The sequence below is a fragment of the Melanerpes formicivorus genome, unplaced genomic scaffold (assembly GCF_026170545.1).
Source record: "Melanerpes formicivorus ecotype bairdi unplaced genomic scaffold, bMelFor1.0.p_v2 SCAF_63, whole genome shotgun sequence".
NCBI lineage: Eukaryota > Metazoa > Chordata > Aves > Piciformes > Picidae > Melanerpes > Melanerpes formicivorus.
Genome location: NW_027142415.1, coordinates 2,953,427 through 2,976,071, shown reverse-complemented (window position 1 = coordinate 2,976,071; position 22,645 = coordinate 2,953,427). Strand labels below are relative to the sequence as shown.

Sequence of the window (22,645 nt, the reverse complement as noted above, 5' to 3'; positions counted from 1 at the left end):
TGAAGGTGAATGTCATGAGGATGGAGCCAGTCTTTTTTTCAGTGGTGCCCATTGACAGGGCACAAACCTGAACACAGGAAGTTCCATCTAAATACAAGGAGAAATTTCTTCACTTTGAGGGTGGTGGAACACTGGCATAGACTCCTCCACCAGAGAGGTGGTGGAGTCTCCATATATAGAGGCATTTAAAAACCCTCTGGACACTGTCTTGTGCAACCTGCTCTAGGTGAACCTGCTCTGGCAGGAGGGTTGGATTAGGTGATCTCCATAGGTCCCTTCCCTACCCCTATCATTTTGTGTTTCTCTGACAAAGACTGCTCTGATCAGCTGATGATTTTTTTTTTTCCCACCTTCTGCAGCATGTTTTGGTGTGCTAAGCACAGGTGATTATCACTGAGCAAGCAAGCATTAATCAGATAACACATGCACCAGAAGTCATTGAACAAAGCATTACTGCAACTGCTTGGACAATACGAAGTCGAAATGAGCAACATGAAGGCAGCTGGCCAGTGTTCTGCTGTAATCAACAGAGAATACTGCCATGGGCTCAGCTGCCTGCAGCAATATACCTTACTTCATTTCAGTCTGCCTTGTTGAATGGAATTACAGATGAGTTGTCTGCTTGTGAGCTGGGGAAAAGGATGCTGAAAAGAAAAGGAACATGTCCTAAGTGAATCTCCAATTAGAGAAAAGCAAACTAAATAACACAAATACAAACCTACTGCTGCAAGGCTTCAGAATGATCACATTTGGTGCTCTGAAGGTCTATCTAGGTCCATATCCTAGGATGGGGCATTTCTTGCTTATTTGTTTCAAACAGTTGAGATGGTTTCAGGGTGAAGGGGAAGAAGCAGACTTCATCACACAGACAAGAGCTAGAAGGATCCTTCCTGGTTGCGTTTTTGCCACCAATAATTAGAGAATTCTGGCAGGATTTAGGGAATGGCAGAGTTCTAGACCCTAAAGCCTGCATCAGGAGTTTACAAACTATGTTCAAATAATTTCCAAAGACTGTTCAGAAAGCCCAGATCTGCTCCTGCCCCTAAGGGCAGCAGCCACTGCTATAATATATATTATAATAATGCTGGATGTTAGGCAGAAATTCTTCATAGAGAGAGTGGTGCCCGGGGAGGTGGTGGAGTTGCCATCATTGGAGGTGTTTAGGAGGAGACTTGATAGGGTGCTTGGTGCCGTGGTTTAGTTGATTAGATAGTGTTGGATGATAGGTTGGACGCGATGATCTGGAAGGTCTCTTCCAACCTGGTCTGGTCTGGTTAGGTTCGATTCTATTCATTATGTACATGCCATGAGACACATTCAGTTATTATTCCAAGGAAACTGATAGGGAAATTAGCTGTGTCAATGCACTGATTGTGAGAGCTCTCTATTTCTGAAGCCTTTTTCTTCATTTTGTTTCCTTTCAAATCTTTCTAGCCACGAAAAAGACAAAGACAGCTAAGGAAAAAGAAGGTAGGCATTTCCTCTCTGTAGCCGTATACATGTAGAAGATCACAATGAATCTAGCATGAGGTTACAGTTTTGCATGTACTGCTATTTGAAGCAGCCCTGAAATGATCTGTGTGAGTTTTTAAAGAATTTTACTTGAAAACGCTCAGTAATAATCTACTCAAGCAGTCAATTTCCCAGCCTTGAACTCTGCTACCCTTTCCTTCCTAGAAAAACCTACCGAGAAGAAACATCTGAAAGACGAAAAAAGCAAAGGTAAGAAACAGCAATGAAAATGTAGATCCATGGGATTGGAAAGAGAAACTTTGTTAGCCTTGCTAAATATGTGCAAGTAAGCCAACATGATGAAATCATGCATAAAGCCCCAGTAACTGAGGTTGGTGTCTCCTTTCAATGTGAGTATCAAGGACTGCATCAGAGCGTACAATCTGGCTGCAGTGGTGCCCTGCCTGGGACCCACAGTGGCTGGTGCAGTGTTCACCTCTTTTAGGGTCATAGAATCATAGAATGCACTGGGTTGGAAGGAACCTCCAAAGGTCATCTAGTTCAACCTCCCCTGCAGTCAGCAGGGACATCCCCAACTAGATCAGGTTGCTCAGAGCCCCAGGAAGCCTGACCTTAAATGTCTTCAGGGAAGGGGCCTCCACCACCTTCAGCACTGCATCCACAAGCAGTTCCCTCTTATGCGCCACAGTCAGGTAGTGTGTGGTGGGTTGAAATTCCCTCCACCCCTCCCCCTGAACATTAAATTTGCCAGACGAGCTCAGCTGGAAGCTCTGTTCAAGATGTGTTAACAAAAATTTAAAGGCCTAACCTAAAACTATTACACAGTGCAAACTTCAACTCCATAGCTTCTGTGATGTTTTAGATCACCAGTGTCACATTGTATAATAACTACACTGATCACAAGAATGTTTTAGACATAAGGCAGACCTCATGGTCACCTGTATTCTGGCTAAGCCTTTGGACAGAGTGCTGCCTTCATGATTTCCCTACAGTAATATGAAGACAGAGAGTTTCTGCAGTACTTCTGAAGATAATTAATAGTAATCATAGAATCAATGAGGTTGGAAGAGACCTCAAAGATCATCAAGTCCAACCTGCCACCCAACACCTCATGACTACTAAACCACGGCACCAAGTGCCACATCCAATGCCCTCTTGAACACCTCCAGGGATGGGGACTCCACCACCTTGCTGGGCAGTGTTACATTAATTTATTAAATTAGTGGTCTTAGACATAAATATCTTCTCTGCAGTGCTTAAAACCTGTGACTTGCCTATGAACATTATATATTGAAGTGTTGGAATCTTAAAGGACAACTTTTAGTTAGTCGTACTGGTACAAGTTTGCTAAGCTACTATCTAGACGTAGTTTGCTTCTGTGGCTTTACTAGACAAAAGTTTCTATGCTTAAATAATTTACCTTCAAGTGGATTCCAAGAAACTGCCACGTTTCTTCTTGAAATTTACTTAGATAGCTTGGCCTGAAACTGAGGGACCCATATGTCGTCCTGACCCATCCCACAGGGAGGTCTGCACCCTACCAGAGGCATGGGTTAGGGACATTGCAAAGAGACTCCCTAAATTAATCCAGCCCACTGACTATTACCCTCTGCTGGTGATACAGGCTGGGAGTGATGAGATTGACAGGAAGGGCACCAGGGCGATTAAGAAGGAATTCAGGGCCCTTGGACAATTGATTGATGGGGCAGAAGCTCAAGTGGTGTTCTGCTCAGTTCCCTCAGTGGCAGGGGTGTACACTGAGAGGAATGGGAGAACCCTGACCATCAACAATTGGCTCAGGGGATGGTGCCAGAGGCAGAACTTTGGGTTTTTTGGCCATGGGGCAACTTTCACCGCACCCAACCTGCTGGGTCCCGATGGGGTGCATCTATCTAGAAGGGGTAAGAGAGTCCTGGCACTGGAGTTGGCAGGGCTCATTAGGAGGGCTTTAAACTAGGTCTGAAGGGGGTGGGTGAGGCAATCAGTCCCTCTGCAGAGGAAAGAGTAGGGCACAAGGTAGGGTCAGTTGAGAAGTCAGGAACCCAGCTGCAATGCATGTACACCAATGCACGCAGCCTGGGCAATAAGCAAGAGGAGTCACTGTCCCTGGAGGCGTTCAAGAGGAGATTGGACGTGGCACTTGGTGCCATGGTCTAGTCATGGGGTCTGTGTTGATAGGTTGGACTCAATGATCCTCGAGGTCCTTTCCAACCTAAGTTATACTGTGATACTGTGATGATTAATTTATCATCAATATCTTATTCCTTAGGAGTCCCACCAGTAAAAGAAGCTCCAAGACATCACAACCTGACGACAGGTACACAATTTTTCTTTACTGTGAAGGAACTTCCTTTTCCTTTCCTATCTTTTCCTCTTTGGGTTTTGGGTTTGGGTTGTTGGTTTGTTGTTGTGGCTTGGGGTTGGTTTTGGTTTTGGCTTTGGCTTTGTAAATGAGATCAAACTTGCAATCTTTTCACTCCTATCATTCAAAGCTTTGAAGGCTAGGTGTGAGGCAAGCTGAGTAAATTCAATCCATAAATACTGTTCCTGTGGAGAATGATTTGCTTAAATTGGTTTACCACCTTCCTAAACTTTTAAGCAGATATTCAGCTAATTGCTTTATAAGCTAAGTAGCCCATAATTAATTTGGCAGTGCACTATGTAAAACAAACATATGTTCCTCATAGAAAATCTGTTCCATACCAACACTGCATGAGGAGAAGTATGTTCAGTTCATTTTCTCTCACATGAATAAATACTGTTTCCCATCACAAAGTCCCCCCTGACCCATCCCATCTCCCCCTAAAAGGGAAACAAAGGTCCCTACCTTTACTGGAGGAAATCTGTGTATTGCGTTATTGATTAGCTCTTTCTTTTTTTTTTCCTCCTACTTTACTGCAAAAGTAAAAATAGCTTTTAGATTCTTGACTAGTGTCAGTCTTCAGTGGAACTACACTGATTTGTGACAGACAAGGATCAAAGATCTTAATCTCACCTGGGAGATGTGAGCGGTTTGCACAGAAAATATGAACTAAACATTAACTTGGAGCCTCCCAGTGCAATTTTGCTGTCTTAAACTACTGAGCAAGGAATTTCACCTCTAGTCATGCAGAATGTTTTGTTGTATATGATTTTATTTTTTAACCTCTCTTACTATAAGTGGAATGCTTTAGAGTCCTGCATGCATGATATAAAATGCACAACATATCTGCAGTGATAAATGGATATGTGTTTAGGAATATTTATTTATCCATATGCCTAAAATTGAAACAGAATTGTAGAACCATCTCAGTTGGAAAAGCCCTTTAAGATCATCGAGTCCAACCATTCTCTAACTCTGCCAAGCTAAACCATGGCCCTCAGTGCCACATCTCTGCCTCTTTGAAACTCCTTTAGTGGTGAGGATTCAACCACCTGCCTGGGGAACCTTTTCCAGTGGCTGAGAACTCTTCCAGTACAGGAGTTTCTCCTGATGCCCAACCTAAACCTCCCCTGGTGCAACTCAAAGCCATTTCCTATCATTCTGTCACTTGACACTAGGGAGAAGAAATCAACCCCTACCTCACTCCAACCTTTCAGGTAGGTGTAGAGAGTAACGTGGTCTCCCCTCAGCCTTCTTTTCTCCAGACTACATAACCCCAGTTGCATAATAACAAAAAAGTAGCTAAGTATAAAAAAAGGAGTACATAAGAATTTAACATAAAAGAAGATAAAATGCAAATCAAATGCTAGGATCAAGCATCTGAATGTTATCATCTGTATTTCTATGGAAATATATGCACATGTGGCTTACCAGACTTTGTTCTATAAGAGCAATTACGTTTATATCAAAGAATCACTTAGCTTTCCTTTTTCATCTCTTTTTGTACATCAGCAGTACAGAGTTACAGAGGGGTCAGATATAGACTTTAGTTCCTCTTGACGATTCTATAGTTAATTGATAGACACAGAAGGTAGAATATATAATCATAGAATGATCCAGGCTGGAAAGGACCTCTGAAAATCATCTAGTCCAAACCCCTCTGCAGTCAGCAAGGGCATCCTCAACTAGATCAGGCTGCCCAGAGCTCTTTTGAGTCTCACCTTGAATATCTCCAAGCAAGGAGCCTCAAACACCTCCCCAAGCAACCTGTTCCAGTGTTCCACCACCCTCATAGTAAAGAATTTGTTCCTAACATCCAATCTAAATCTGCTCTTCTCTAGTTTGAAGCCATTGCTCCTCCTCCTATCACTGCAGGCCTTTATAAACAGTCTCTTCACCCTTCCTGCAGACCCCCTTCAGGTACTGGAAGGCTGCTTTTTGGTCTCTCCAGAGCCTCCTCTTCTCCAGGCTAAACAAAAATGCTAGCAAAAAGTTATTACTATTTTATTGATAAAGAATTCCTGCAGAACAAGCAGTACTAATCCTAATAAACAGCCAGTAAGTTAAAACAAAGATTTTTGCCAGCAGAATAAAGAACTACCCCATGGACCAAGATGCCAACTTGAGTGTAAACCAGAATGTGCCAATACTTCTCTGCCAGTGGACTTTGTCCTGCACATCACACTCCTGCAAACTTTGCATACTCCCAAAACCTGTGTTACTGTGGATTTATTTACAGCAATTGCTATGGCTGGTTAATTTAATTGGACATTATCACTGTGCAATTATTCTGGTCTGAATGTTTCCCAGATCATAAAGAGCTCTGTGCGAGCAGTTCTTCATAACTGGCTTAGCCAACAGAACTTACTAGGTAAATTATTTTCCAGCTATTCTTTGTCCACTGCAAAGAGTAAGTTTGTTTTCAGACAACAGATAAAAGGCTTCCAGAAGAACATCAGAGTGATTTATCATTATAAATGTTGTTCTTTGGTATTTGCTCAAACTAAGAATTTTAAAGTTGAGACCAAATCCTAGGTTGTGTACACTTGAGTTGGAACTTGCCTTTGCCTACCCTGTCTGCAGATGAAGCCAGTGCCTTTTCCTGAATACTAATACTTCTTGCTGATAAGTGGAAGTGGAAAAGGATTTGCACATTCTGAGCTAATCTGAAAATTTAAATGGGAAATCTTCTTCCAGCTTTCACCAGCTGAATAGATGGGATTCACGTGTTCTTAGGAAGATTTTCATCAGTGTCCTCCAACCTTTCCCTGGTATTGAAAAGGAATCAGAGAAAGAAATATAAGCACTTTCAAAAGCCCCATGTATCTTCAGTTTTAGACTGCTCCACATTTAAACAGAATTTTAAGCACTGCTGTACACTTCATAAACAATGGTGATAGGTGCAGTAGACACTGAATTTCACTCCCTATAGAGCTGCAAGCAATTACTTAGAATTCTTTAACCTTTTTTTTCTTCCTGTCCTAAATGTCAGTAGTGATGCTTGCACCCAGACTGAAACTTAACCACACAGACAAAGAAAGAGGGGAAAAAAGGAAATTTTTAAGAACTCCAAATTTTTTTTCATATAAGAAATCTATTTGCAAGAACACAAAAAGAGTCATTGATCCTGGAGGTGAACAGACAAGATTTAGTAATGGAATAGAATGGAATAGAATCGAATCAGCCAGGTTGGAAAAGACCTTTGAGTTTGAGTTCAACCTACCACCCAACACTATCTAATCAACTAAACCATGGCACCAAGTACCCCATCCAGTCTCTGCCTGAACATCTCCAGGGATGGTGACTCCACCACCTCCCTGGGCAGCACATTCCAATGGCAAATCACTCTTTCTATGAAGAACTTCTTCCTAACATCCAGCCTAAACCTCCCTGGTGCAGCTTGAGACTGTGTCTTCTTGTTGTGGTACTGGGTGCCTGGGAGAAGAAAACAACCCCCACCTGGCTACAGCCTCCCTTCAGGTAGTTGTAGACAGCAATAAGGTCTCCCCTGAGCCTCCTCTTCTCCAGGCTAACCACCCCTAGCTGCCTCAGCCTCTCTTCATAGGGCTTGTGTTCCAAACCTGTCACCAGCTTTGTTGCCCTTCTCTGGACACATTCCAGCAAGCCAACTCTCAGCTTCAAAAACCTCTTTTTGTAAAATAATTTAGAACAGGTTTTGAGTAAAATTTAGAAGCAATTCTGGACTAATTCTTATATTATCAGGCACATAGATCAATGTGTGTCTTCTGGCTGATGCAGCTGTACAGCACTGCTTAGTCTCTGGAAAACTTTGCAGTTCTTAATGGAGAAATATTTCCTGTTGTCATTGGAGAGCTGGTTTGTGAACATGACTTCAAGTGTAGGAGCTGTCATTGATTATTCAAGGTGTCTAAAGCCTGCTCTCCATCCTGATCTACAATCATTATTAGCAGTCTCCCATAACATCTGGCAACGTGTTCTCAGAGCTTGGAGAGGTTGCTTACATAAGGGAGTGAGTAAAATTCTACGAGGGAATATGCTAAGGGAAAAGTTGGAGCCCAGAGAGACATCCCAGAATTGAAGAAGGACCTTTGGAAAAACATTACTTGGAGGATGAATTAGACTTGACAACAGTAATAGAAAGTTAGGGCTTTTTACAGTTAATTCATTAACTCAATCCATCCTAAATTGGAGGTGTTTAGGAAGAGACTGGATGGGGACCTTGGTGCCATGGTTGAGTTGATTAGATAGTGTTGGGTGATAGGTTGGACTGGATGATCTCTAAGGTCTTTTCCAACTTGGTTAATTCTATAGCTAATACTGCTCAACAATAGAAGTACCTAATGTTCTATAGCTAAATTAAGCCTAAGATTTATTTGCCTAGCAAACTATTAGTGAAACATCTCTATCAAATATCTCTTCCAACCTGGTCCGGTCCTGTCCTGTCCTGTCCTGTCCTGTCCTGTCCTGTCCTGTCCTGTCCTGTCCTGTCCTGTCCTGTCCTGTCCTGTCCTGTCCTGTCCTGTCCTGTCCTGTTCTGTTCTGTTCTGTTCTGTTCTGTTCTGTTCTATTCTATTCTATTCTATTCTATTCTATTCTATTCTATTCTATTCTATTCTATTCTATTCTATTCTATTCTATTCTATTCTATTCTATTCTATTCTATTCTATTCTATTCTATTCTATTCTATTCTATTCTATTCTATTCTATTCTATTCTATTCTATTCTATTCTCTGTAAATGTAAGGATAAATTAGACCAACTAAACAACCTATGAGAGTTGAAGCCTCTCTGTGAGACTATGAACAAAATATGTTCTCCAGCATGCTGGTTTAGAGCCATTAATGAGAATCTGATTTGCCTTAACTATGCAAAATGAATCCAATTAGTAACGTTATTTGTGCCTGTTGGACAATGATTTTGCTCCCTTCATCTTAACTGGGTCAAAACATTTCACTAGAGTTAAACTAAGTGGCTGCAAGCATTTATAAATACACACTGCATTTGTGCCAGGGCAAATGGAAAATGTAGAAATGCTGCAGTAGAAGTATCTGAAACATTTTGCCAACAGTTAAATATCTGTATCCACTATCTTCATGCCTCTCATTGGTAAGCTGGTGTTGTACATCTGTCTGACTGATACATCTTCTTCAATCACACTGCAAGTCAAGAGATGAGAAGTCCAGAATATGTATGTCCATGACAGGTCTTGTGGAAGCAAAGTTCTAGACAAAATGTGTTTTTTTCCTAATAGATTTCTGAGTCAGAGATTATTTACCTGTGTAAATGTCTCTTGAACTATAAGAAAGCAATTCCTCTGATATCATTTTCCTTCTCTTCTAATGAGGAGCGTTGCTTAGAGGACAGAGCAACTGCTTTAGCTTTTTATCAATGCTGGTATTTAAACATCTGTCAGTAGAAAAAAAAAAAACAGGCATCCTGAGGTTGTTTCCAGGTTGTCAGCAGTATGGCCAAATCCAGTGGACAAATTACAATTATGTGATGCAATTCTCAGTTAGTGAGACTAGAAGTGACAGGAGATGCCCTCAAATGTCTTCAAGAGGCCAGCCTATTGAACTGCTACAGCTCTTTTACCTTTTCCCTTCTTCCTTGAACTGTGCAAATTGAAGGTGAGGAAAACATTCTAATTTAGCTTCATCTTTCAGTGTAAGTAGCACGCTGGAACAGATCCCATCCTCCTAAAGAACCCATTTTCTCAAGTTCTATGGTCAGTGAGAGAGCAACTTCTCCGACGGGTTACTCATCCCTCTGAAATCTGAACTGCCTCCTAGCATTACATCATGTGGCGAGCGCTAAATCCAGAAGACAGCATTTAAATATGTTCCAAACTAGGCTGTATAGATCTAAAGAAGTAAATGAAAACTGTTGTTCAATCTTTATCTCCTGAATTCCCAAACCAGACATGCTGCTTAATTGGAGCTAGAGTCTATAATCTTTTGGATCAATGCAGTGGAAATCAAACTCTTTTACAGTGTTCCAGCACCCTGACTTTTGAGTTCCACCACATCTCTAAGGATGGAGTGCCATCATTTTCATCAGATGGTACAGCATCTAAAATGTTTAACTATTCTAACAACCTCACAACTCTAGGATTCAATTTGTTCTCTAGTGTCTCAAGCCTTACTGAAATTTATGTCCACTAGTTACCTTTTCCCTGGTACCTTTTCCATTCCATAAACTTAAGAGAAGTGTTAATAATGGATTGTATGCACTTTGAATTTTACCTCCTGCAATGTTACAATAGATAAAAAGTCATATTGATATGTAGAGCCTGACTTCTGGTCTCACTAGAGATTTGTGCTGTTAAAACTCACCTTATGGGAATGAAATTATACAGAGGGTTTCTGAAAGAGCAGGAACTTGGCCCCGCTTTGGAAGACGTGAACATTAACCACCTCTTATTTGTTTTCCTAGCTCCTGTCCGCTACTTCCAATGTGTCTTCTTAAATGGACCTAATGGACTTGGACTGCCATTTCCCATTAATTCTCCTTCAGACAAGGAAGAAAAAACTCACTCAAAGTCTTCCAAGAGAAAGACAAGGAAACCAGGGCAGTAGAGAGACTGAGTCCTGTGATTGCGCATGTTTTGCACTTTATCTTTTCTGCTGAGGTCTCCAGCAGGTACAGCGGTACTTGGTGTTGCAAGAATGTGATACATGTGGACACATGCACCAGGAAAAAGTTTCCAGGGGGCAGAGGCAAAACAAGCAGTAATGAACTGTTAGACAAAGGTAGAAATGTGAAGGTGCCCTGTTTCTCATGGAGAGGCTGCAGTGCTGACAGAGTCGCAACCTCGTTGTGTGTGTGTGTGAGCGTTTTCCTGCCTCTTTTGCTCATTTTTCTTTGCCTACCTGCTCAGCATTGAAGTGAGTCTGTTTTGCATTAAATCCTATCTAGGAAGTTAAAGGCTGAATGTAGCTCTTATATCAGCAGGGTTGCAAACCTACCCGCACTCCTAAATCGTTGCTTCTTAACGTTCAATCAGATTGCTGACAGGAAACAGCCTCCCTAAGTCATGAAAATGTGCTTTGTGACTGGTGCTATTTTTATGTCTCATTGACCAGTGTAGCCTGAAGCTCACACTTCCTTGGAGCAGCTCAGTAGACTATCAGTAAGTTGGCTCCACAAGTCGTGTTAATGATGAATATTTCTCTTTGACTTGAAGCAGTGAAAACGTGGTCTATTTGTGCTGCTTCTTGGTGAAATACAAACTCTTCACCTCCTTAAGCCCAAAGCAAGCAGAGAAAGTGAAACAACGTGGCAAAGGTGAGGAAAATCACTGTTTTCCCCATGTGAAGGTCCCAAGAGGCAAGCAAAATAATTTTAGTACTTCTGCTTTTTTTTTCTGTGGGTAAATCAGATAGACTTCAAGTGAAGACTGTGTAAACGGAGCCAATCCAGCCAGCCAATCATCTCCCCCTCTGCTTTGGCCTCCTCTGGAATAATGTCCAGTTCTAGGCTCCACTTTTAAAGAAGAATAAGGAACTATTGGACAGAGTCCAGTGGAGAGACACTAAAATGGTGAGGGAATTGGAGCATCTGCCCTACAAGGAAAGGCTGAGAGAGCTGGGGCTGTTTAGGCTGGTGAAGACTGAGGGGAGGGGGTCTCATTAATGTTTGTAAATATCTAAAGGGCAACTATCAGAAGGATGGAACCAGACTCTTCTCAGTGGTATCCAGCAACAGGACAAGGGGCAATGGACATAAACTGGAACACAGGAGGTTCCACATTAACATAAGGAAAACAAAATCTTGACTTTGAGGGTAGCAGAGCACTGGACCAGGCTGCCCAGAGAGGTTGCAGAGTCTCCATCTCTGGAGGCATTGCAAACCTATCTGGACATGTCCCTGTGTGATTTACTCTGGGTGCTCCTTCTCTAGCAAGAGGTTTGGACTAGCTGACCTTCAGAAGTCCCTTCCAACCCCTGCCATTCTGTGACAGGTTTTTGCAAGCTGCTATTTGTATTTTCTTACTCTATTTTTTGCATTTAGTGTGTGAAATGTACAGCAGTGACATTAGTTATGCAGTCACCTGGGCAAGCAGCACGATGGTCTTTGTACAGCCTGGCTGCTTGCAGAGCTCAGTCACACTAGAAACTACATACTGCTCTTTTTATTTTTAGCATGGTTCAAGTTAACATCAGCCCCTTCCCCCATCCCCTCTCCCTGCTGACCCTTTCTTACTTTAATCTATTAACTGACTCAGTTCAGAAAGCTTTACTGTGACACTGCTGGGTCAGGTTGGCACTCTCTGATTGCTGGTCATGCCCTGACACGAACTAGGTTCTTGGTGTTAATGTCCTCTCATTGCACAGGCCCTGTGCTGCCAAAACTCTCCTTGCAACAAGCAGTCCAAAGCTGGAAAGAGGTAGGAAGAGGTCCTGCCCTAGGAGTAGCTCTTCCCACACAGAGCAGCCTGCAGATGAAAGTGTCCCTGGTGAATCTCTCCACAGACACCTGTGAACTCTGCTCTGGAGATAGAGCAAAGAATATTTCATGGTAAAAGGACAATCTTTCACTGTATTCCAGTGGGCCCTTTTATATTTTCAGTGACATTTTTTCCTTCCCAATTTATGATTCTGTTATCATGGATGTCATTGCCCTGTAAAAAAGTCTTAAAATGAGATTAGAACTTTCTGAAAAGCAGTTAATTTAAGTCAAGGCTTTATCCAATACTGATAAGCAGGTCAACATTTGAATACACTATGTGCTGGAGATTATTTTTTTCCCCCCATTTCTTTTGGCAAAACGTTTTTCTTTTATCTTTAACCTCAATGCTTTCTTCCCATTTGAGTTGGGAGGTGACAAAAACATGTTGCAGGTCTTATTTCTGAAAGCTTCAGAAATACAAACAAATAGAATTGAAGAGATTACATAAAATCAGTCAGTTATTGTTATTTCCTAATCTCAGATGTTGCCTTGAAGAGCAGGGCAAACACGTCCATTCTCAAAGTGGTGGGTTTTTTTATGTCTAAATTCACTTTAAATTCATTTCCCTTTTTAAAGTCACCTGGAAATTAGTTGCATGGTGTTACTCAAAGTAGCCTGAAGTATTGCAAAATCATGTGCTGATTGTTATCCATTCTGGAAAATAAAGATGATAAACCTTCTTCCAGTGGCTGTGAGGTGTTTTGTATGAATCCACATGAAAACCAAATGGACCCAGCACAGGGCATGGCTGAGTCCTGCAGCCAAGATGAAGGCAGCTCAGGGGAAGCTTGTGCAAGGGCAGTCAGTGCCACAGAGGAGAAGGAGGGGATGAAAAGAATGAGCAGCAGCAGAGGGAGCACCAAGGTCAGAAGAACAGGAAGAAAAAAAGGTGCTTCACACTGCAGCAGAGGTTCCCCTGCAGCCTGTGGAGGACCCATGCCAGGGCAGGCAAAATGTGTGAGGAATCACCATGTACCAAATGGACCTGCTGGAGGCTGTAGTGAAGGAGTGAAGCTGAACTGAGGAAAGGGAATAGGAAAGGTGTTGGTTTCCTGTTTGTTTATTTCTGACTTCCACTATCTGAAGTAGCAAAGACATTTTTGTGAGTTAATTTTCCCTGAGTTTTGTCTGTCCTTGACAGTAATTAATCAACTGCCTGTCTTCCTCTTGACAGACCTCCTGGTCTTCCTATTTTATCTCTCTGAGGTGAGAAGTGAGTGAGCAGCTGGGTGGGAGTTCAGCTGCTAGCCAAGAATAAGCCACCACAGCAGGTTTTCACACAGCTCCTCTAACACCTCCAACAAATTGCTATTTGTCCCACATTTATGGTCTCCACTTGGAACACAAGACAGTACACACATAACTTGTACACTGCTGCAAAGCTCTATCCCACTGATCACCAACACTAGAACTACACTGCCAGGCTTTTCATACACAGCCATTTACTCCTTAGTGCAGGCTGTCAATTCCCTGCAGAAAATTTCAATGACACTTTGCTTTAATCCAACATAATACAAGCAACACAGTGAGCACAGCTGCAGAGGGTCGTCTTTATCTGCCAGGACATAGGCACTCAGGAGAGCAGCTGAAATACTCTTCCTTTTCCTATCTTGCTTAGTGCTTTACTGCCACTGCAGCATCCCACTGTATAATCCACTCAGTACAGTGAAGAAGGAGTGAAAGGTTTACTCCCTTAGGGAGAACTTAAAGTCGTTGTTTAAGCTGCTTTGGAGTTAAGGCAGTCAGCTGCTGACTGCCCACAGTTACATACCAGCAAGTAAAACTTCTTTCCTAGGATTTAAGATTGTGGAAGCTAAGGAAAAAAAACTAAAGGAAAACAATAACATGAGTAGTACTGGGAGAAGAAGAAATGTGTGAGGGGCTGGTAATTGACAAAATAAAAGGAAATCTCAAATGCCTTATTATGAGGGCTCCTAGGCAGGAACTGTGCATGAAAAAAAGGCGACTATGATGAAGGTGCAGCTCTGAGATGGTGATATTTCTTCCAACCTTTTAGTCCTCCAGATGGAAAAACACAAAAGCAAATTAAAATAGGCAGCATTTATTATTTATCCACCTGAAAAGGTCACTAGCTATCTAACTTTCAGACCATCAGTTCTCCAGAAATTCCCCATTAGCCAAATAGTTAAGGAGTCACTCACCTGTGGGCAAAACCCTCCTCGTACAGGGTGTACTTAAGGCAGATGTCTTAGCCTTCCAATTAAACAATGAAATAACATGACTTCCTTCTTTTCTTTTGTGGATTTCTGTGTTTTGATTGCTTGTGGTGTATCATCCATACAACCACCCGTGCTGCAGTACTCACCTCTCAAGAACTGTGTTAGTTTCCCTCTAAATGCTTATCAAGAGTTTTCTTCAATTTCCATTCTGGCCTTCTATTATGATAGAAATGAGTAAAGTTTTTTTTAAGAACAGGGTTTTATTTAACCTGGTCCAAAACCCCCAACAATTTAATTTGCTCAGTGAAGTTTCCTTTTGGAGAAGTATTGCAAAAAACCCCCATGCATTACAGCTATCACTTTATTATAGAGGATGGGAAAGGAGGTTTCATTTTGCCACTTAGAATCATAGCATCAATAAGGTTGGAAAAAACCTCAGAGATCATCAAGTCCAACCTGTCACCCAACACCTCATGACTACTAAACCATGGCATCAAGTGCCACATCCAATCCCCTCTTGAACACCCTCAGGGATGGGGACTCCCCCACTTCTTACTAGATAAAATTTGTTTACAACTTTGAGCTTGTTCCTTTGCATAAGCTGTTTATTCTCAACAGGGACAATAACTCCTTGCTCAAACAACCAACATGACCTCTGTGTTCCCTTTACTTTGGTTCTTGTTCTGCAGTAAGAAAAACCTAAATGGTCTCGTTTTCTACAGCTGAAGGGATGCTCTGCCCACAGGCAAACTTCTTGCCAGATTTGTTTTTTCCCTTCTCTTAGCTTTCTCTCAGAATATCCAATGCTGATTATCCTTTGGGGTTTGTCTCTATCACCAACAGGAAACCATCGGTGACAATCTTGCCTGGTGTCTGAACCAGCGAATCACTGATTAATAACACTGGTTAATAGCAGAGATAAGAAGCAGCTTCTGCCTGATAAGTGTGATATTTGCTTTTATAATTCTAAAGTCTTCTCATCTGCTGTGCTGAAATTTACTCAGAAATACATTTGTTTTCCCCTCCACCCCGAGCTAAACTCCACCTGGCAGAAAAAGCAAACGCTCTTTGAAACCAAATCAAGGAACTGAAAAATTGTGATTATGCTAAAGGGTAAACAGAGACACTGTAATCAGCTGCTTTTACTTTCTGCAGAGGAGCATTTACAAAGTGAACATCTTCCCTCTTTTGGACCTGTCAAAGAAGTGGAAAAATGAAGCTGCTCACATTAATACTCCAACACACTTTCCAGCTGAGTGACTGAGTTGGGTTTGTAACCAGGGGGGTTTGGTACCTAGAAGGTAGCTATGGGCGTGACCTCTGTGAGTGACTTCAAGAAAGCTCCCCCAGCTCCAAGTCAGAACCACCTCTGGGTAAGGCTCAGCCAACCAGCACTTCTGCAACAACATATTTAAGAGGAGAAAAGGCAAGTTATTTTGTTTTAAGAATTCTTTTGTTTGGATAGGAGTGGGATGGGAGAGACAGAACCATGCAGATACTGCTCCAGTGTGCCTTCCCCTCTGACCTCAGTAAGTCCCCTTCTGCCCATGGTGAAAGGACAGGTTGAGCCCTTACAGCCCTTAGAGATCAACAGTGAAGAATCACATCTGCAACCAGGGAGGACCCCACACTGGATCAGAGGACTAATCCTAAAGAAGGCCAATGTTCTGAGGGAGCCCAAGCTAGAGTGGTCCATCACTGGAAGAATTACAGCACATGTAAGGAACCCACATTTGCTGGAAAAGTCCATGGAGGACTCTCCTGTTGGAGGGATGCCACGTTGCTACAGGGGAGGACTGCAAGGAGTTTTCTCCCAATGGAAGGAGTGGCAGGAACAACATGGAATGAAATGAACCTGACTGCAGCCCCCATTCCCTATCCACTTGCACTGCTACTGGGGAGAAAGCAGCAGAGCTGTTTCCAGGAAAAAAGGGAGAGGTGGGAGGAAGGTTCATTTAAGATTGGGTCATGTGTCTACTCTGATTCAATTTGTGAATTGGTGATGATTTTGTTTACATGAAACTGATTTTGTTTCCATGAAACTGATTTTGTTTCCCCAAGTTGAGCCTGTGTTTTGTTCGTGACCACAACTGGGGAGTGAGCCCTCCCTGTCCTTTGTCTCAATCCTCAAGCCTTTTGTTGTATTTTCTCCTCCCCATTGCACTGGAGCAGTGTAGGAGGGAGCAAACGGATGCCTTGTGCTCTGTTGCTGGCTGGGTGTGCTCAAACCACGACAGGGACAAAGATATTAATGCACAATCATTGTGCAACCTGCCTTCCCTGCCTTTTTTTCCTTTCAGAAGACGAACAATGAGGAGGAGGAGCCTGAGTGCCATGCTGTTAAATTAGAGCTTAGCATTTCAGTGAAGAAAAGACAACATGATGAGAACCTTCTATGTGCCTCTCTGCATATTGTTTCTTCTGTCAAAGTGATATGGCCAACCCATTCTCAAAACAGCTGAGTGTCATTGTTCTCTCCTTGACCTTGATTTGAGTGGGCGGAAGCCTGGCTTGAGGACATCTGAATAAATTATGACTGCTTAAGTGAATTGTGCAGAGTGTGGAAGTCAATACATTGTTCTGCTGACATTTATTTACATATACACATATATGTGTGTGTGTGTGTATGTGTGTGTGTGTATACATATGAGTGAATGTGTGCGAATAGAATAGAATAGAATAGAATAAACCAGGTTGGAAGAGACCTTCAAGATCATCGCATCCGACCTATCATCCAACACCACCTAATCAACTAACCCATGGCACCAAGCACCCTGTCAAGTCTCCTCCTGAACACCTCCAGTGACAGCGACTCCACCACCTCCCCGGGCAGCCCATTCCAATGGGCAATCACTCTCTCTGTGTAAAACTTCCTCCTGACCTCCAGCCTGAACTTCCTCTGGCACAGCCTGAGACTGTGTCCTCTTGTTCTGGTGCTGGTTGCCTGGGAGAAGAGACCAACCTCTGCCTGTTTACAACCCCCCTTCAGGTAGTTGTAGAGAGCAATAAGGTCACCCCTGAGTCTCCTCCTCTCCAGGCTAAGCAGCCCCAGCTCCCTCAGTCTCTCCTCATAGGGCTTGTGTTCCAAGCCCCTCACTAACTTCGTTGCCCTTCTCTGGACTCGTTCCAGCAAGTCAACCTCCTTCCTAAACTGAGGGGCCCAGCACTGGACACAGTACTCGAGGTGCAGCTTAACCAGTGCAGTGTACAGGGGCAGAATGACCTCCCTGCTCCTGCTGGCCACACTGTTCTTATATATATATATATGTATGTATATATATATGGGTACACATACATGTGAGTGTCTACATAGGGATACTAAACCTGCATATCTACCACTGACATTTCAAGTGGAATGACAACATGTGCTCTGAAAGATCAAACTAATACAGCAGAACAAGAAAGATGGAGTATTGAGTAAAGTATTAGCATCACTAACTGTTCTTTGCTTCAAGTTAACCTAAAAAGTGTTTTCTTTATATTTTTACAACTGGAAGAGACCAATGAATTACAAACTCTGCCTTTTTCTAAGGGTTTTAAATCCTAACTGTTGAAATCTGGCAAACCTTCTTCCTTTTGATCTAATTGTCAAGGTGGTTTTCCCTTGAATGCCATGGCAACTTATTTATCACCTCTGGGCACAGGTAATAGAAGTTAACAGAATTCTATAGACTTAAAGGACATTTGGATCCAGTTCTGGATCCATTTTTTTTTCCAAGTGATTGACCATTTAGCTGATTGTTTTGGAAGCTTCCCCAGAGATTAGAAGAGGAAATTGAAGCACCAAAGCTTCCCCCACCCCCACCCCACCCCCTCACACCCACAAACTTGTTTTCAAAATAAAAGCAAAAACACAGGCACTTGGAAAATTAGCACCCATGGCAGTGAGGTTATTAAATGCTAAATGTCATGAAAATGAAACATCTGGGTTCTCCAGGTTCCAGGAAATGAAATTAACAGCATGCTTCCAATTTGCTTGAAACCTAATGATTTAAGGCAAAAATAGTCTAGCAATTTCGGTTTATAGCAGTGATGTTGACATCCTAGAGTTTCAGTGGGTGACAATTAGTGGAGATAAGTCCATGTCACCAAAGGCAGAAGCAATATATGAGTCTAATCTATATCACTGTGCTAATACTTGTTTTGGCCTGGACACTGTCAAACCAGTAATGGCTGATCTCATTTAATGTAAAAACTTTAAAACACTTCAGATTACACAAAGAGTGTGATGAATTCTATCCCCCCTGTCTAATGCCAGTGTGCAATCATCTCTATATCATTCTCACAGGTATAAGAAAGAAAAACAGAAGGCCCCAGATCTTATCACTGTGCTTGACAGAAACCCAACTGCTCCATACCAATGTCAGTTAATTTTGCTCTTTTCTGCTCCTTTAATATGGAACAGAATAGAATAAACCAGGGTTGAAGAGACCTTCAAAATCATCACATCCAACCCGTCATCCAACACCACTTAATCAACTAAACCATGGCACCAAGCACCCTATCAATCTCCTCCTAAACACCCCCAGTGATGGCAACTCCACCACCTCCCCAGGCAGCCCATTCCAATGGGCAATCACTCTCTCCAAAGGCATCTTCACATGTTTAAATCTTTTTTTCCCCATTGGAACAAATATTAGGCAAGGCTTCTGTTCTATTTTGTTAGAGAAAAAGTCACTAACATCCCATGAGACAATGAGGTAACTTCTGCCTGAGCTGTGGGAAGAGATGTGCAAAGCCTGGTATCACACCAGTAAAATTATTTCCCTTCCCACAGCTCCTGCCTCAGCCTTCCACATTATTCTATGAAACAACACTTGCTTCACTGCCTGCTTCTGCCAATGACTCATGACAGAACAGAAAACAGCTCTGTGTTTTTAACCCTTGCTTTTTATTGCAAACCACAGCCCTGGGCTTATTTTTTCTGTGCCTTTGTGCTGTACAAAAGCATAAGTATATATAACACTAGAAGTCATCTATGTCAAGCAAATATTCATATACAATAAATCTTCTCCTTTTTTTCATCTCCAGAATAGGCACCATCTCTTATGGTCTGTATGATGTAGTACTTCAACAAATTGCTGCCTAAAATTCCAGTATGTGAGGGTAAAAAGAAGAAAATGCACATGCAGAAATAGATATGGGAGTGGATGCTCTCCCTCCACTCTGTGGGAAAGAAGGGAAAGGGAAAGGGAAAGGGAAAGGGAAAGGGAAAGGGAAAGGGAAAGGGAAAGGGAAAGGGAAAGGGAAAGGGAAAGGGAAAGGGAAAGGGAAAGGGAAAGGGAAAGGGAAAGGGAAAGGGAAAGGGAAAGGGAAAGGGAAAGGGAAAGGGAAAGGGAAAGGGAAAGGGAAAGGGAAAGGGAAAGGGAAAGGGAAAGGGAAAGGGAAAGGGAAAGGGAAAGGGAAAGGGAAAATTAAGGGTTTGGGTTAAAAATAAGAAATCACTTTCTGGTTGTAAAGAATGTGGAAAAATCCATAGACTCTAGATAAACACTTCAGGAGGTCACAGGATCACAGGATGTCAGGGGTTGGAAGGGAACCAAAGAGATCATCGAGTCCAACCCCCCCTGTCAGAGCAGGACCATACAATCTAGCTCAAGCCACAGAGGAATGCATCTAGGTGGGCCTTGAAAGTCTCCACAGAAGGAGACTCCACAACTTCTCCAGGGAGCCTGTTTCAGGGCTCTGTGACCCTTACAGTAAAGAAGTTCCCCCTTGTGTTGAAGTGGAACCTCCTGTGCTGCAGCTTACATCCATTGCGCCTTGTCCTATCACAGGGAGCAATTGAGCAGAGCCTGTCCCCTCCCTCCTGACCCCCAGCCCTCAGATATTCATAAGCATGTATTAAATCCCCTCTAAGTCTTCTCTTTTCCAGACTGAACAGCCCCAGGTCCCTCAGCCTGCTAATCCTGCCAAGGGGTAGGACCATCACAGCTGACCCTCCCTAGAGGCACAGGCGACCAGATTGCCTAGGGGCAAAGGAATCAGCCTGCAATATCTACTCTAGCCCTGAGTGCTGTGATTGAGTGAGTGTATATCCTCAACATTTTACTGGGTGTAACAATAAATTCTGATATGCCAATAAAACATATGCTCCTTCAAACCAGCTTCCAAAACATCATTTCAGGTGCATTCATCAAAGGGCTTGCATCCTGACCTTCAATACTCTGGCATATTTTCAAATGCCTTTGAAAATGGTAGGACACATTAAACTGATTACTGGCAATTCATATCTTCCCTCAGTAACAAAGCCTTTGTGAACCCCAGTGACATAACTTGTCTTACAGAAATGTTGAGTAGCAACAACATCTAGAAGTCACAGAATCAGTACAGGTGGAAAAGACCTCTAATATCATCAAGTCCAACCATAAACCAAGCATCACCATGCCCACTAAACTGTCTCCCAAAGCATGAGGGCCACATGGTTTTTGAACTTTTCCAGGCATGGCAACTCCACCACTCCATGAGCATCTAATTCCAATGCCTGACCACTCATGCAGGAAAGAAATTTTCCCTAATATCCAACCTAAACCTTCCCTGGTGAAACCTGAGGCCGTTCCTTCTCATCCTATTGTTAGTTATGAGGGAGAAGAGACCAACCCCACCTCACTCTAACATCCTTTCAGGGAGCTATAGAGGTCAATGAGGTCTCCCCTCAGAATCTCTTCTCCAGAGTAAAACAAACCCAGGTCCCTCAGTTGCTAAATAAAATCCTGTTATTTAAGATTCCTGCAGCTGGGCTAACTTCTGCATCTACAGCTGTCCTCATTTGTGCAGCCACAGAGGAATGAGGAAAAAAAAATCCAGCTGTGTTATATACTTCTATTACTTTAGTCTTTATGAGACTACATTTATTAAACAAGCTGTGAACAAGTTCTGAGGCTGTATTTCTGATTTCCCAATGGGTCACAGCGAAAATGAGCTGCTATTCAAAAGGAGAACAGCTAAAGCTCAGAGTGGCTACAGAACTGTACCACCCAAAGGACACTTTGAATGTGATTTGTCTCACTTAACTTTATCTCTGGTTTGTCAGAGTCCAGCTTAAGGCACTTGCTCAGTCAATTTCAAGTCTGTAGTCAGTGGAGAGAGATTGGTAAAGGCTGATGACAGTTCAGCTATTCAGCAATAAATATCTGAGTGATGGAATGAATCATCCACGAGTGGAACATGAATTTCTTCATTTGCTATATTGTCAGCTAGATAAGAGCAGATTTCTCTAACCTTCATAAGGCTAAAGCCATATGAGATTCATCTGTGATACCATGATGCCCTGTGCCCAGTACTAAAGCTAGAAATGGACATGCTTTCAGAAAACAGCCATAATCCTGATGCACCAGAACAAGAGTCACAGTCTCAAACTGCTCCAGGGGAAGTTTAAGCTCGAGATAAGGAGAAAGCTCTTCACTGAGAGAGTTGTTAGCCATTGGAATGTGCTGCCCAGGGAGGTGGTGGAGTCACCATCCCTGGAGGTGTTCAAGAGGGGATTGGACATGCCACTTGGTGCCATGGTTTAATCATGAGGTCTGTGGTGACAGGTTGGACTTGATGATCTTCGAGGTCTCTTCCAACCTTGGTGGTTCTGTGCGATTCTGCATGGGGAAAGTGCAATGCAGCATTTTCTCTACTGGTGTCAGTTTTCAGTTGCCAAAAGTAAAAGTATTCTTATTAAATTTGGCACATCAGTGTCATCTCGCTCCTCACTCTCTACTGGTTTGATTCCATGTCACCTCCATGTCACAGGAGTAAGTTTGCCCTAGCTTTATTAATGGGAATATTTTTTCTCACCAAATGAAGAGGTGACATTTTGCAGAGGCCATCACTATGGACTTGATGATCTTTGAGGTCTTTTCCAACCTTATAGATTCTATGATTCAGGTAACTGTATCTAGTGACTGGAAAAGAAACAAAGCAGAACTTGGATTTCTAGACATTGTCTTTTTGAGATAAACAAGGTGGGGAAGTTACAAAACAAGGGGCTCCTCAGCTCAAGAGAGCCAAGGAATTACTCCTAGATGGAGTCCAACACAGGGCAGCAAGAATTATGAAGGGACTGGGACAGCTTTATTTTATTTAGAATGAACCAAACCAGGTTGGAAGAGACCTTCAAGATCATCGCGTCCAACCCATCAACCAATCCAACCCACCCAAACAACTAACCCATGGCACCAAGCACCCCATCAAGTCTCCTCCTGAACACCTC

The 22,645-nt window shown here is 42.6% G+C and overlaps 1 protein-coding gene across 9 annotated transcripts in view; it reads left to right on the top strand.

Annotated features, from left to right (window-relative positions):
* TRDN (triadin) overlaps positions 1-12,945 on the top strand; it is a 236,471-nt gene extending 223,526 nt beyond the window's left edge. For all 9 annotated transcript variants that reach the window (XM_068162336.1, XM_068162339.1, XM_068162333.1 and 6 more), the window contains 4 exons: positions 1,435-1,470; positions 1,678-1,722; positions 3,743-3,790; positions 10,250-12,945. In XM_068162336.1, coding sequence (XP_068018437.1) covers positions 1,435-1,470; positions 1,678-1,722; positions 3,743-3,790; positions 10,250-10,392 — 272 coding nt within the window. In that variant the 3' untranslated portion in view covers positions 10,393-12,945. The remainder of the gene's footprint in view (positions 1-1,434; positions 1,471-1,677; positions 1,723-3,742; positions 3,791-10,249) is intronic.
* The last annotated feature ends 9,700 nt before the right edge of the window (positions 12,946-22,645 follow it).